Source organism: Bacillus rossius, chromosome 11 (assembly GCF_032445375.1).
Source record: "Bacillus rossius redtenbacheri isolate Brsri chromosome 11, Brsri_v3, whole genome shotgun sequence".
Classification (NCBI taxonomy): Eukaryota; Metazoa; Arthropoda; class Insecta; order Phasmatodea; family Bacillidae; genus Bacillus; species Bacillus rossius.
In genome coordinates this window covers 39403945-39420252 of record NC_086338.1, presented here as the reverse complement: position 1 = coordinate 39420252, position 16308 = coordinate 39403945, and the positions used below count along the sequence as shown (strand labels likewise).

At 40.6% G+C, this 16308-nt stretch overlaps 1 protein-coding gene across 2 annotated transcripts; it reads right to left on the bottom strand.

The window, feature by feature from the left end:
- Positions 1–5438: 5438 nt before the first annotated feature.
- LOC134536837 (transmembrane protein 107-like) lies at positions 5439–15108 on the bottom strand. Of its 2 annotated transcripts, none has more exons than XM_063376845.1 (5): positions 14924–15108; positions 12495–12562; positions 11178–11278; positions 8562–8841; positions 5439–7830 (listed from the first exon to the last, which is right to left on the bottom strand). In XM_063376845.1, the coding sequence occupies exons 1-4, from the start codon at positions 15011–15013 to the stop codon at positions 8681–8683; spliced, it is 420 nt and encodes a 139-aa protein (XP_063232915.1). In that variant the 5' UTR covers positions 15014–15108; the 3' UTR covers positions 5439–7830; positions 8562–8680. The 2 variants fall into 2 exon arrangements, with proteins under 2 accessions (XP_063232915.1, XP_063232914.1); XM_063376844.1 differs by having other exon boundaries at positions 8562–8880; positions 14924–15099.
- Between the last annotated feature and the right edge of the window lie 1200 nt (positions 15109–16308).

Genomic DNA, 16308 nt, shown 5'->3' with positions numbered 1-16308 from the left:
ATGCTAGGGAGGAGGTGACAGCTAAAGTCAACAAAACTCAGATTGGTTGGACGGGGAGCGAGGAAGGAGGAAAGAGGGGGGTGGAGTTGGATAGGGCTGCAAGAGTGCTGGAAATCGGGGTTCTAAGGGGAAGGGGCACTCGTATCAGGGCGGAAGGGACAGAGGCGCAAGGGGGAAAATGCCAATATGTAAAAGTCGCAGTTATAAACTGTAGAAGTATATATAAGAAGGTGGAGGAGTTCTGGGGCAGGGTGGAAGCCTATGGGGCGGATATCATTGTAGCGGTGGAGACATGGTTGGACGAGGAAATTAGAGATGGGGAACTGAAGAGAGCACACTTTGAAATATTTAGAAGGGACAGGAACAGGAATGGAGGAGGGGTAATGGTGTGCATGCGAGAGGGACTCTGTGGTAGGGTTGTATGGGTTGGGGGGAGAGCGGAGTTATTGGAGATGCAGTTCCAGGTAGGAGAGAAAAATGTACGGCTGATTGCGGTGTACCGGCCACCAGGGCAAGGGGATGAAGCCATACGGGAGGTGCAGGACAGGTTGGACATGCTAGGGGAAGGCAAGTGGGTGATAGTGGCGGGGGATCTGAACATGCCAGGGGTGGCATGGGAAAAGGGGCCGGAGGGGATGGGGTCAAGGGAACAGAGATGGGCATCTCAACTGGCAAACAGAGGACTGGAGCAGGTGGTGACTGAAAGCACCAGAAAAGGTGCCAGGAGAGGAGAGCAGGATGACGGGAACCTGTTGGATGTGGTACTTGTGAGACCAATGGAGGCGGTCAGGGGAAGTGTGGTAATGGAGGGCATCAGTGATCACAGGATCCCAGTAGTGGAGTTAGACGTGGGCTGGAGGGAGAAAAGGGTAAGGAGGGGAAACGTGGTAAACTGTTGGGGTAAGGCTGATAGAGTGGGGGCAGAGGCATTCCTGAAGGGGGAATACAGTAGATGGGTAGATATAGAGGACCTCGAAGGTAGATGGGCTGCCTTAAGAAATATTCTGCTGCAGATGGCTACACGTTTTGAACCTCAGAGGAGGGTAGGCCAAGGAGGTGACCCTCCCTACTATGGAAGGGAGTTGAAAGTGTTGAAAAGGAAATGTAGGAGGCTGCATGCGAGGGCAAGGAAGCTTGGGGGAGAGGAGATAGAGGCGGAAATGAAGGCGCTTGGGAAGGAACTAGGGAGGAAATCGCGGGAAGCAAGGGATGCTTACATGGAACAGCTGATGGGGGAAGGGGGGACGGTAAATGGGACGGAGCTCTACAGATACATAAGAAGAGTGAAGGGTGAGGAGGGAATAGGGGTTCTCCGAGGAGGAGGGGGGCAGGAATATACAGAGGACAGGGAAAAGGCAGACTTACTGCAGGAGCAATATCTGGCAGTATTTACAAAGGGGGAGGCATGGGAGGGTAAAGAGGACGACAGTTTAATGGGCAGGAAGGCCTTTGAGCTGCGACTGACAGATGTAATTAAGGTGATCAGGAGGTTGAAAGGGAGAAAGGCAGCTGGGCCAGATGGTATAGGGAATAGTCATTTGAAGTTGGGTGATAGGGAGATTGGGAAGTACCTGTTGGAGGTTTTCAAGCAGTCTCTGGAGGAGGGGAAACTACCAATGGAATGGAAGGAGGCAGTGGTAGTTCCCATCTACAAGGGGGGAAATGATAAGGCGGAGCCAGGAAGTTACAGGCCGGTCAGTTTGACGTCCTGTGTAGGAAAAGTGATGGAGAGGTTGGTAGGAAGGTACGTAAAGGGGGAAATGGAAGATCTGGGGTGGGTGGATAACAGGCAGCATGGATTCAGGATGGGGTTCTCATGCGAGACCCAGATGGCTGGGCTGTTGGAAGACCTGGTGGAAGCGGTGGACGGGGGGAAGCAGATAGATGCAATCTTTATAGATTTTGAAAAGGCGTTTGATAAGGTCCCCCATAGGAGGTTAATGGAAAAGGTTGAGTTGCTGGTGAGGGATGGAAGGGTGGTAAACTGGGTGGGTGATTTCCTGAGGAATAGAAGACAAAGAGTGAGAGTGGGTGAGGAAAGCTCCGAGGAGGGGGAAGTGACGTCGGGGGTGCCACAGGGGAGTGTGCTGGGGCCTCTGTTGTTCACAATTATGATAAACGATCTGGGGGAGGGCATGAAAGCCAGATGGAGGCTATTTGCAGATGACTGTGTAGTGTATGAGGTTGTGGGGGAAGGGGGATGTTTAGCAGAGGACTTGATAAGGTTGGAGCAATGGACGGAGAAAAATGGAATGTCCTTGAATGTTGGTAAGACAAAAGTTGTCAGATTTACAAAGAGGAGGAAAGTCACACGAAATGTATATTACTGGAAGGGGCAGGAGATAAGAGAGGCAGCAGGATATAAGTACCTGGGGGTGACACTGAAAAATGACCTAGGATGGGCGGAGCACATAGAGGGGGTGGTCAGGAGGGGAAGGCAGGCGCTGGGGTTGCTTGGTAGGACCCTGCAGGGAGCTGGGAGGAGGACAAAGGAGAAGGCATACTCCACATTGGTCAGGCCAATGTTGGAGTATGCGGCGGCGGTCTGGGACCCCTACCTGGTGACTGAGGTGAAGGAGCTGGAAGGGGTGCAGCGCAGAGCGGCTAGGTGGGTGATGGGAATGTGGAGAAGGAGGGAGGGGCAGGATGGGAAACTGCATAGCCCAACGGAAATGATTAAGGAGTTGGGGTGGGAAACGTTACAGAGGAGAAGAAGAGTGGAAAGGTTGGTCAGGATGTTCAAGGTGCTGAAGGGGGAAGGGGGATGGGGGCAATTGGGAAGCAAAGTACATAGAGGGGAGTACAGAGGACGAAGAGACCACAGATGTAAGCTCCAGAGGGTGTGGAGGCGGACAGAGAGAGGGCGGAACACCTTCCTGGTGAGGACGGGGAGGGAGTGGAATGGGCTGGGGGAGGAAATGGTGGAGGTCAGGGATGGGAGGGAGCTGAGGAGAAAGCTGATGGAGGGAGGGGGGGAGAGGGGAGTGAGTGGGAGTTCTTGCCACCGGGTGAAAGCCCAATTGCAGGTTAAGTAATAATAATAATAATAAAAAGGTACATAGCCGTCAACAGTTCAGATTTCACCACTCCAAAAACAGTACTTTATTTACTCTATGCCAAAAACTTTAATACAACAGTAGAAATAACATATACTTCTCCATGTATTTTTAAGGTCTATGAATGTTTTAGTACATTTTTCGTTTTTGTTTTCAAAATTATTAGGCAGGTAATGTAAGAGTACTAAATATGCATCATGGGTCAAATATCAAATCGAAGTTTACTAAATGTTGATAAACATCGTATTGTATGTTTTGCGGTTCCCGCGGGCTTTCGTCCATGCACAATGGATGTGGTTTCCGAAACAGCTGTTTATAAAAATGCCCCTTAATTTCCATTGTGATAATACTTTGACGCCGTCCCCACTACCCCCATTGAATTTTACGTGATTTTTATATAGTTCGTGATCTCAGGGAAGGTTCGGCCTTGTGGCTAGAGGTAGGGGTTAACGCAGTAGGGCCCCCCGAGCTGTTATGGCCACTCGGGACGCCTGAAGAAGAACACAAAGTTACTGATTGATGCCCGATGAATTTATTACGGCACAGCCCTATACATAGTCCTGGCCGTAACGGTTGTCCCGAATTGAATAGTCACACGTGCAGCCACTTTCTCAGTGGCGGCTCATGATTTTACTATGCGTGAAGGACATACTCTTGCACACGATGCGGCGGTTACAGAATAAACCCTAACATGACATATTATACCCTGACGAATAAAACACTTCACTATTACACTTTACGTATTACACTGGGCTGACACGTAGGCCCGTAACTCCGGCGACTCTACCTGACTCTTAGACTTGTCCCAGATATTGACTCGTTAGTAAGTTTGGTGGCACGTGTCGCCTACTGGCTGCCCCGTGCGGGCTGAAACTATTTAGCCGGTCGGCTAGGTTGTTGCATGAAGCGCTGACGTAACTTCTCGTAGATTCCCCACAGTACTTACGTGTTATGCTGAACACTCGTCTTGGAGCACTGAATAATTTAAGTGAAATACCACATGGTAAATTGAGGCCAACCACGAAACTGTACGAAAGAGATTGAGAAAGATTACGACTATTGAAACTACATGTCGGTGAAAACAAAAGTTGCTGGTTCCGTGTTGTGCGGAGGCTGCCGGCCTCTCTGATCTCCAGAAGGATACTGCCGCTCTCACCGTGCGCGACCCCCCTCGCCCGCCAGCCCTCCCGCGGAAACGTGTGAATTTCGCGGGAAACTGAACCGGCCAGGTTCGGGACAAGGCGCACAGTGAAACATAATTTTTGAGAGGACTGAAATATGAAATTATGAAAATAATGTCAAATAAAAACCTACGGAAAAATAACATAATTACATTTGTTGTAGTTCGGTGGAAGGATATGCCACACCCGGCCGGATCCTTCCGCCGACGTAGCACTTGTTGCCTGGCGTTCGCCTTGTTGCACGATCTACACTTTGGTGCACGCACGAGCGCGTTCGGTGCACATGCCTTTGCGAGACATTGATGAGGCATAGCGGTCTATGCGACATAGAGGAGCATTGGCGGTCGGCTTCATCATCGGTTATTTACATAAGTCTACAAAGAAGTTCCACTTAAAAAAAAAAGTAGGTAACATTTTCAATATTTAAAACTCCCAAGAGTGAGAAATAGCTGGTTCTGATCTCTTGCTGACATATCATTGGTGGCATTCCCAGGGGTGGTTGCGACTCCTTCCTCCCAATATCTATCCTATCATAACTAAAAATAACTAGGATGTGAAGATATAAAAAAGTGCATTATAAAACTTCAGAAATGTGTTTAAATAGCTTAAGGGATTATTAATTTTACAAATTTCTGACCCCATTTAACTGGGAGGTAATCCATACCTACCTCCCCCTACCCACCAGGTCATCCCCTGGACATTCCCATTGCATTTGCAATATAACTGCCTACCTATTGATTCCAACAACTTCAATAAAGCTAGCCAAAGTTGGAATATGACACAACCAAAACATCACTAAGAGGGCACATGATTGACAAGTTAGATGTTATAAAATATTTTGAACATAAAGACTGGTCCTAAACTACCTATGTTGGACTCTCTATAAAATAAGACAATCAGAACAGTGCCCAGCAAAAATGAAATTGAGTTTTCCAATTTGTTTTAAAAGTAGAAAAAATAAATATGTTCAATTGCCAATTAATCATGAAAACCTTTTGATTGTGCTGATTACACCCGGGCAAGTTGTCATTTCAAGATGTGGGAGTGAAGGGTATTCTTACAACTGCTGCAGCAGTTTTCTTTTTGCTGAAAGCAAGACAACCTTTGAAGGCTGTTTTAGCTATGCCTTTCTTTAATGGATATTTGGACATAGGTACAGTAGTCATAATGACTGAATGAGTGACTTAGGTAATAAGAACACTTTCAAGGAAAAAATGTTTTTATTAAAAAATAAACAAACAGTACAAATTTGAAATCATCACAGTCTCCAAAATTTGACAAATCGCAAACATATGAAACACAGTGAGTCACATACATAAAAATAAAAAATCTCGATAAGTGTGTGGTTACAGGCTTGCAACACAGTCACATTACACACACCAACATACATGGAACAGATGCAATTTGTTAGTCTTCATGTTGGCCCTACTGACAAATTATAAACAAAATTTGACTATTTTAGGTTCATATTTTTTAACTACTACGTTTACATACCAACTCACTTTCTATAAACATCCTTTTTTTCTTTTCAGTATTTTATAAAACATAAAAAAATTACAATTTTTAAAATACAATGTTTATTCATCCTATTATCAATTTTTCCTCCAAATTATTTTCAACCTAATTTCTCCATTTAAACACTTCACACTCAGAAATAAAATATCTAATTGACTAAGAGAGACACAATAATAAATATAAAAAACTTATCAAATAAAAAAAAAATACAACTTGTCATTATTGGGGAGCCTCCAAAAAATCAAACTTTCATATTTGCTTTTTAGATTTCACACAATACAGATGCAATAAACACAACTTACTGTTTAGATTAGTCTAAATTTTCAACCAACCGTATCAACTACAATTTGCAAATTTTTTAAGTTACAGTGCCCACTATTTTGTCTTCTATAAAATTTCAATTTAGGCATTCTAGTCACTACTGGGCACTTGACACTCAGTTATGATCACGAGTACTCAAAATGTACCGTATTTACTCGTGTATAGCGCGCCCTCGTGTATAGCGCGCACCACGATTTTTGCAACTAATTCCAAAGAAAAAAAAATGAAATTTTTTTTTCCCCCATAAATAAATTTTACTAACATTTTGTGGTACCTGATTATTTAAATTGATGTGTGGTGATGCGTCAGGAAAATACATAAACTCTGCTGTCTAAACGGAAGATAATGAAGCGCTATATCGTCACAACTGGTACGTGGAAGGAAGGAAGGGAGGGAGGCGTGCCGAGCTACGTTGCTAAGCTGGCGCGGAGAACTTGATGACTCACCGGTGAGGAATGGAGGAAGCGAAGAAGCTGGCCGGGGGGGGGGAGGGAACTGGTGACAACATTCTCTCTTTCTCTCTCTCTCTCTTTTTACTACTTCTGAGCTGGCTATCTGAAAAGGGGGGAGGTCTAAAAATAAACAAGAGACCATGATGTGCGAGCTTGCGCGCGCACGCGTGTGTGTGTGTGTGTGTGTGTGTGTGTGTGTGTGTGTGTGTGTGTGTGTGTGTGTGTGTGTGTGTGTGTGTGTGTGAAACAGAGGCCTTGTTGCTTGTGCGTATGTGTGGGGGCTGGCCAGAAACATCACCCGTCACCCGGCAGTTAACGACTTCCACTCCTCCCCGCCTCCCCCCCACCCTAAAATTTTTTTTTCCGTGTATAGCGCGCATCCTTATTTTTTTCCTTTACTTGAGGGGAAAAAAGGGCGCGCTATACACGAGTATATACGGTATTTAGTAATTATTTTAATCTCTTTCATTAATCTTTCAAAAAAGTGTTCTCGCTGTTAGGACAGACAATTAAATAACACTGCAACTATCTAGGTACTCCTTAAATTAATAGCATGACAAAGAACATTAAGATTTGAATAATGAATAAAAAAAAATCACTCTTGGCTCTGCCTACAAGTGCAGGTAAATCATGAAGTTCAGATTTATGTACATTTGAACATAATGGACTATTGTCCCACTCCTGGAGATGATTTTTTGTGTAATAAAAAAACCCTTTTAGACAAAAGTTATTGGTACTAGTTTTAGGAGGTATACTAACTTCAGAAGGGTGAAAAAAAAAAAAAAACACACACACACATTCACAGCTTCTAAACCCTGAATCAGATTTTTCCCCATTAACACACTCAACCTAGAATCTAGAATTACAGTAATTATTGTGTCCATAAAATTGATATATATTGTGGTCATAAGGCCTTGTCCATTCTACACATGATAGTCAGTTTGAGATATATGGGTGCCACCGTATGTTTAAAGGGCACACAAACCTGGCGCAGACTCTGTACGGTTCCATTTTGAAAAGGAATAACCATACACCCTCTACTACAAATCAGTTTACAATGGTGAATATGAGTTCCTTACGTATGAACTAAGAAAACCTGGCAGAAAAAGCAAACCTCCGACGAATGTCACGTTGTTACCTCTGTTCAAACCAAGCTTCCTAAATATAAAATCTTCTGGACTTGCTTCCATTCTTCCCACCTATCCATCACAAATTCTTCCCCTCGCTTCCACATAATGAAGAACAACTAAGAACAACTAGGCATACCCGCTTGAAGGAGGTGAACCAGATGCTGAGAAAGACTTTCTGCAATCAGATTATGAATAGAAGTAGACTATTTATTATTTTTAATGTTGTATATATAAATAACCTTAACATGATACACAAAAAGAGAGAAGTGACCTAGATGCTGTGAAATATTTTCTATAATCAAATAATGCACTGAACAGTATTCATTCTTATTTTGTTTCTTTATTGTAAGACACAAAAAGTATTGTGTTCATGTAGCATTACAAAGATTTTTTTTGTAACTCTAAATAAAAAAATTGATTATAAATAAATTGATAACAATTAATAAGAAAGCATTATAGAGGAAATAATTTAACATTCTTCCTATTTCACAATATTCTGGAAGCAAAGGGGTATAGGTGCATACAGACTTTTAACAAATTGTGATATAAAAACCGGTCATTTATATTAAATTGTTATTTCAACAAGCAAACAGAATATGCTACAAAGTACATTTAAGTCTAATAATACATAATAAATAAAAAAATTGAAATGAAATTCCATTTTGCGATCTCAAGACAATTCTGAAAACTTGTGAACTTTTACTTCAGTTTTCTCAAAAGTACAAGAAGTGTACTTATACCCCTTTGCTTCCGAACCCCATACACACACACACACACACACACACACATGCATAATGTTTTTGTAGGTAAAGTTATTCACATATCCTACAGATATCAATCAACAAGATAAAAAATAAATATTAAAAAAATTTATATAAATTCAGATCCCTGGCCTCTTGGACTTACCGTCTGCTCTGTTCCAACCAGCATATCGTCTTGCAACGTCACTTGAACTCCACGAGGTTTCGACGAATGAAAAATCTATTCAGTTTGGTTCACCGAGAGCTGCAACTCCCCCGAAGCGACTAGCTCCTCCTGAACAGCAGCAGGGCTGCCCCGGAGGCGAGGTCGACCGCCGCCGGGAGCACGCTGCACAGCGCGAACACCCACCAGTACAGCCGGCAGTTCCACGCGTCGAACAGGAAGTGCGACAGCAGCACGCTCCCGCTCGAGTGGCACAGCACGGCTACGTCGTCAAGGTCACAAACCGTGCAACGAGAGTTCACTAGCAGGAAAATACAGTCAATAGAATATCTGTTGGCCAATATTTTTTATACAAATGGGTGTAAAAACGGTGAGGGAGGAGAGAGGTAGGGGGGGGGGGAAAGAACACCCCCCCCACCCTAACGGAATTAAAAATCTCCCCACTGTGGGGGTCCACTTGTGCTTATAAGATCACAACTGTGAAACGGGAACGATAAACAATATCTGCGCCCCTGCCGTTGAAGGATAGTTACCACTGTCAAAAATGTTTTTTTTTTTTTATGATTCTGCATCAGAACGATGTAGGTTCACATACAACTGCAAGTACAAGTGTATATATATATATATATATATATATATATATATATATATAATATATATATATATATATATATACTGCACACATCAGTTTACATTAAATGCTTGCTTTTTCTTTATTTGTGACTAACAATCATGGTTGAAGTAAAATTGAACAAAAATGCAAATGCACGATCATGTGTTTATTACTGTAATATCTGTGCATAATATATTATTGTATAATTTACCTCATATAATATACAAAAGTACAAATAAACAAATGGAAGGATAAACGCAGAAGCATTATGTTTACTACAGATAGCGTAAGATAAAGTCTCCAAAACAAAAAAAATCTGGTAAATATTATGGCTAAAGTGGAACCTTGCTAATTCAGATAGTGTTAGAAGCCATAACCGTTGACATGGTCGCACCATGTATCTCTGCCCATAGGTTCCCTGGAGTCATTTACAACAGAGACCAGCACGTGTCCCCCCGACAAATAAGTCCAAGGGTGTCAGATTTGGAGATCTTGGGGGAAGGGGTGGGCATGGAATGAGTTCACTGCAACCAATCCGTCAACAGGCAAACCTTTAATTCAAGTAATAAAACACCACTGGACTATATGCTCACATTTACCCAGCCAGCCAGAAAAACCATCAGGTGACTTGTCCCGGGTGTCAGCCAGGGACTTCAGACTGATATCTGTGACGAGAATTCCAGGGTAAGTGAACAGGCAGGGGAAGGAGAGGAGAATGCTGTGGTCTCCGAAAAGTCGCTAGCAGGAGAGAAAGGAGAGAAATGAGTAAATTAAAATAATAACAGCCAAATATTATTTCTCAGGTTTGTTTCCCCCCCGATTTCGGAACATTTGTTCAAGTTAGATAAAAAACCAGGCCGTACTTTTGTCTCTGACATATCTTTATATTACATGTCTATATACCAGATTTAAGCATTATATCTTATTGTATAGGATACACAATACACAATATACAGATGGCAACTACAGTTATCATCCTAAATAACACTTGATGTTGTCGTAGATCAATTTACGATGTTAATCATGAATGTTGGTAACTGCCATCTACGGGTGTCTAGGTAATATCTTTGCAAAGATGTGGAGACACTACAGTTGGGAAGACTTAAGTCATAGGTCTTTCTCTAATGTGTTGAAGCACTGGGCAAGGCCAAAATGGTGGATATGACAAGGGTAAGAGAAATCGGCGCACATGGAATCAGATCTCGTGGCACAGATCGCATGGTGCAGCTAGACGTGACAAGTCTAGTCCATTATTCAATGATGTAACGCGCAAAGCCGTGCGAACAGGCTAATGAACGATCACTTCCAACCGGTTTTTAAAAAATGAAATTTCTTACTAATTGTTTTGTACAAACAATCAAATATCATAAATCCTAGCTTTAAAGATTTGAATTTGCCATTTTTTTTAGTGCCATGCAAATTGATCTTATCAAAATACACTGACACCCCTAACCGTTAACCAAAGTATATGCACTCTTTTGGACATAATGTAGGGCCTTTAAACATATACTTACATCAAAATTAGAGTTTATGCACAGAGAATTCTATCACACGAATATTCATGAGAGGGAGGAAAATATATAAGAAGATATTCAAGCCGAGTCCCTACATTCAGAGGTTTATAAAAAAAAAACTGGGTTACACATAAGATAATAAATTTTTAAATAATGAATAATTATTCACAATTTTTTAGCTTAAGATTTGGGATTATGATTTATGTAGCTTTTATTTTCAGCCAAAGGTTTAAAATTAGAAGACGAATATAGTGGCAGTTAGTGGTATAGTATTTTCAATTGCCTAAAGTATGTTGTTTGGTCAGGCACATTTCCATGATCATAGAAATATAGGCTCTGGTAAAACCTAAATGTTGATTTATTGGTGGCCAGTTTTTAGTATTGCTTACAGTGTCACGTGTTATAAATGCCAAGATGTAAAGCAATGTAATCACGGTCTGTAAGCTTGAAAATGTGCTGTTGAAAGGATACAAATAGTTGACGTGGTCGGCATGAACATGGTCACCCCGAACAGGAAGGTGACCAGCTCCAGCCCAATCAGCGCCAAGGCAACGCACAAGCCGACTGTCATTCTGAAACAATCAAGACCCGTCCTTTGTTCGGCAGTCGTGGAGCCTTGTCTGTTCTACACATGATAGTCAGTATATAGATATATATGGGCGCCACCGTATGTTTAAAGGATACCCAGACTCTGCGGAGACTTTGCACAGGGCTGTGACGTCGCCCGTGTGTGATAAAGATACTCGAGATGCCCTACTTATTCCGACCCAAACCTTGCAGATCTGGCCTGTTTTGAGCGTCGGGTACGCTTTTTAGATGTTATATTAGAACACTGCGTGGGCTCTTAAAGGCATCCCACATGCCTGGTACTGTAGATGATTGACACGTGGTCAAGAAGTTAAACGTTTTACCAGACACGTATTTATTGAGAATCACAAGTTACAATCCGCCTCCCCACATGTTTATATCATTTAAAAGCCCTATGGCACTAATCAGTTTACAATAAGTGCAGTCCACACTTTTAGGTCTTTAATTTTTTCGTCTGTCTAGAGCAAGAGGGGAGGCTACTCCTCCAAAGCCCTTCCCTCGCATTAAGTCCACCCCTGGTGGTTCCAGTAACTCCAAACAGAAAGCGTTGGCTGATGTACAAAAAAAAATTAATCTTCTTGCTCAGGAAAAACTAAACAGGGAAGTTTATAACTTACTAAATTGGGAGAAAATTAAGGGAAAAAAAATAGTGAATGCATACCCATTACTTGCAAAGTGTTTGATAACTGTAAAAAAAAAAAGGTTATATCATGTAAAAGATTGGAGCATGTATTTTCTGCGGGAAGCTGTGTGTTAAAACACTTTAGCATCGTCTAAGTTTGGTGATTTGTTGAACTTGTTTCAGGTGTATGTCGGCTGTCAGTGTACGAATCACAGCCAATTCTGTACGGAAGAAAACTTGTTTTCAGTGGCCCAACTAGACAATGCAATGCAATGGTTTCTCTTGAAAATGGCCTCCAAATACTTGGTAGAAACCATTGGTGTGGGTATACTTTATTGCAGTCTAATGATGGGTCAGTTTTTTTTTCATGAAAATTGCTTGCCCCTAAAAATTAGTATCCCATTTGTATACGTACTGCATATTAGTACAAAGGCAATTTAATTAAAACTTTCAAATGAAATTCTATAATCTTTCAAACCAAGTACAGAATTTTAACTGAAGAGGACTACACAGTTATAACTTGTCATTGTAAAGGAAGAAATATTTTACACTACCGCATGCTATTTTATGATACTTACTGATAATCCCTTGCAGCGTACTCTATTACAGAATACTCTAAGGGCAACGAAGACTTGACGTTCTCATCCTGAAACAACACAACACTATCCGTTTGCGGCAATACAAGTCAAGTATTTGGAAAGTACCACATGCAGGAGTAACAGAGCCTAATGACCAGTGCTCCATTAACTGCAAAGAATTATTTTTAACTGCAATCATTTCAGAGAAACCTGTCACAAGAGTTAATATTAAAGCACATTAGCTTAGCCAATTCAGTCATCATGCAAAAATTAATTCAACCTATTTGGCAGAAAGTTTTCTACTGCTATAAACAAACTGATTGTATAACCCCTGATCAATTTCACAACCAACTACAGAAAGGTACTTAAATCACAAGTGACAATGCTGTATTGGGACCTTTAAAGTTTAAGTTTACATTCCAATATGTTTTCATTGCCCATTTTTAGATCACTATTCTTTCAGATGGAGCAGCAGTAGAATACTTTGATGGGGAAAACAGGAACCCCCAAAGCAAACCCAATGACACATTGAAACCTCAGTATTGCATCCACTTGCTACAGATCTCAGTTTGAACCCATCTGGAATCAGACCGGGATCACTAGGTTCGTTTTACTCGAAGTCTCTTTTTTACCTTTCAACTTTAGGAGGGGGGCCCTTGCACGTTTCACACTTGCTGGAAAACAGTATGGCGGATGGCCATGTTACTTGAGGAAGCAAGATGCTGCTCCTCTCGAGGAAGAATTGCGAGGGCAAGTCGTCTGCTGGTTGTTTCGGTGCGATCATCTACTTCTGTGTTGTTCATAACGTTCAGTATAGGCTTATTGTAATTTTTTAGGGAAATAAATAACTTATGTATCAAGTTACAAATGACAATGATGATGGCATATTTAAAATCATGATATTTTGAATAAACTATTTTTATTAACATGTTTTTTTATTTCATTACTAAAAGGTTAGGTATGTGGAATATATTTGTTTTGACAATCTTACGTTAAAACACATACAACATAATTTGAATAAGCCCACATTATTTGTGGCACAATATTAGGTATTGACTAAGCAATTTCACCTTTAGACAAATCTTACTACACAATTTAATTTTTTAAGACGTCTGCTTTTAAGCCATGTAAAAAAATTAAAATAAAATAAACACCAAGTTGTTCTCTTGAGACGAATGAACTTAGGTCAAAAAGAATTACCAACTCTTATGCTCCTAACTCTTACAGCTACTAGGGAGTAAAAGAGACTGTGAGTAAAACAAACCTTGTATCTAACACAAGGCATTTGCACCTCTATATAAGAAACAGTTTTCTACTCCTTTGATATGAACTCCTTTATAACAAAGGGACAGAAATTTGTTTTGAAATCGTCAAAGAGGTAATAACAATAAGAAAGCTTTGGTGAGGGTAGGTCAGCTAATTATAAAAGAAAATTATTTGTTTACATCATGAAATGGTAGGGATATTGATGAAATCTCAAGGCAGTGCTTAAGTAATTGCAACCTGTACATTCATACTGTACAAGCACAGGGATAGGGGTTTTGGACGGGGAAGATTCATACACTTATTTTGCACAAGATATAGTTGTTGAACAAATTAAACTGGAGTTCGGAATATATTTTAGGTATCATGTTCTGTAAGAGAAAAGGTACATGTATATATAAAAAGTAACATACTTTATGATATTCGGAACGTTAAATTAATTTTAAAAAGAATAAGTAAATTATAATACATGATCATAAAATGTAACAAACAGGGCAGGATTATATTATACAATACTATACTGTGGGAAATACATATTCAGTAACGTGTTCTAAACTAAAATAGGACAAGACTTCAATACCTGTAAGTTAGTTTAATAAAGAAACATATTTTGTGTAAAATAAGCAAGAGAATTCTCACCACCCGAAACCCCCATACTACCCGCACTTGTCCCGTAAGAATGTAGGGGTAGTAATGACATCAGTGCTACCACATTAGTGACATCATCAATACTATATGGTATCGGTACTATATGTACATCAATACTATATGGTAACTCCCCACACACATTGCGACACCCGTTTAAGTGCACAGGCGAATGTTAAAAGGCTAATTAATTGTTCTTGAAATATCGCTATGCCACATAATGATTAGAAAATAAATAAGGAACTGAATAAATCCATTTTCGGACGTTTATTTTTGTTTTAGAGTGGTATCAAACTCAAATCTAACAGACCATTCTTACGATATCACAGTAATTGTAATGTAGGTGGCCTAACCTAACCACTCGTTAAAACAGTAAAATACTTGAATATCACAACGCCCTCTTAGGAAATTATTTAAACACATCTTATAAAATAGAAAATGAATTACTTTTCTTAAAAAAAAAAAATGGGCAAGTGGCTTTCCAGAATTATATCATGCATTCTAAACAACATGAAACTTACTCGGGACCACAACAGCAATATGGTAATAACAAGATGTGATATGAGAGACAGAAATCTCGCTGGGATAAGGCCGCTAGGACTAAACACCATCCTGAAATTTATAATATCTAAATATAAAATAAACAACTCTCATTTCACGGTAAAAAATACGCGCTTCCACAAACCTGACAAAAACAAAGACATATATTAACCACGGGCATATAGATAGGTCTAACAACACTAACAACTTTTTATTGAATACAATGTTAATAACTACTAGCGCTCTTAGTTTGTAGGCCACCGCGAGTTTAAGTAAGCAGACGGAAAATGAATGAAGGTAAGTTTATAGACCTACTTATATGACCGTGATATTGAAAAACCCTCTTCCTTGTTCACCAGGCTCGCACAACCCGTTTGTCCAAATGATTTCTCTCATGGGGCGTATGCGGGAGTGCGCGACTCAAACAAATGCAGTGCGGCACAGTGCAGTGTGACGACATGAATGAGCTCCACCACTGGCTCAGTGTACGAAGGCTGTGGGTGTAATAGACGTAGTTCTGGAAAACCACATTTTATTTCATTAATAATAGAGCATCCGGAGTGGATTACTGCTCGGGGTGTCTTTGCCGAGACACCAACCCTCTGCCTCGACCCGTGAGGCCAAGAACCACTGCTGAGAAATGTCTCATGGCTATGGAGCATCCCACTCTTAGATTGCAGTGTGGAAGTAAATGGGCGCATTCTCCCTCTCTCTCTAACACACACCGATTGCCGTTAGCGCTGTCCTTGTTTCTTCGTGCATTGTTGCCAAACATCAAACGAAACTAAAATTTTAATTTTTGGACCAAGCTTTTTTTTCATATTGTATAGCATCGAAATACGCATCAGGCAATGCTTATTTTGAATACTTAACAATATTTTAAGTGTCCGAAAAAATTAAAAAAACATAAATTATTCACTGCGAACTGTTTTGAAGTATTCCGAGATGTTTCACATAAAAAAAAAAAAACCTACATGTGTATTTCATTCAGATTTTTTAAAATAATAAATTAATGCCTTAGGACGCCACCGAACAAATGTTAAGACAAAAACTGTACAGGTTTCACTTAAATAATTTTTTAAATATATTGAAATGCATTTTCTCACAAACTGACACATCAAAAAGTTGACCAGCGGAAAACTTTTTTTCTATTAAAGATAGATGAGGGACGAAAGCGTGAAAAATGTTCACAATGAATTGAATTAGTTTTTAAAAGCAGCTCCATCTCAATTGCTTCTACAGTTTCCGTGGAAATAGCTGTTAAAGATGTGTCTTATCAGTACAAGAGCGCGCTGCAATAGAGGTTTCTCTCACAAGCTGCCGACGTAAGAGGAAACAGGGTCGTGTGTTTAGATAATTGGGGTTC

Bases quoted from the DNA above. Each gene is read 5' to 3' on its own strand.
- LOC134536837 (XM_063376844.1), bottom strand. From the start codon at position 15,013: ATGGTGTTTAGTCCTAGCGGCCTTATCCCAGCGAGATTTCTGTCTCTC. The intron at 12,563-14,923 runs GTAAGTTTCATG...GTGTTGTTTCAG, and splicing joins TATTGCTGTTGTGGTCCCGA to GATGAGAACGTCAAGTCTTC. The intron at 8,881-11,177 runs GTATCCTTTCAA...TTTTCCTGCTAG, and splicing joins GCCGACCACGTCAACTATTT to TGAACTCTCGTTGCACGGTT.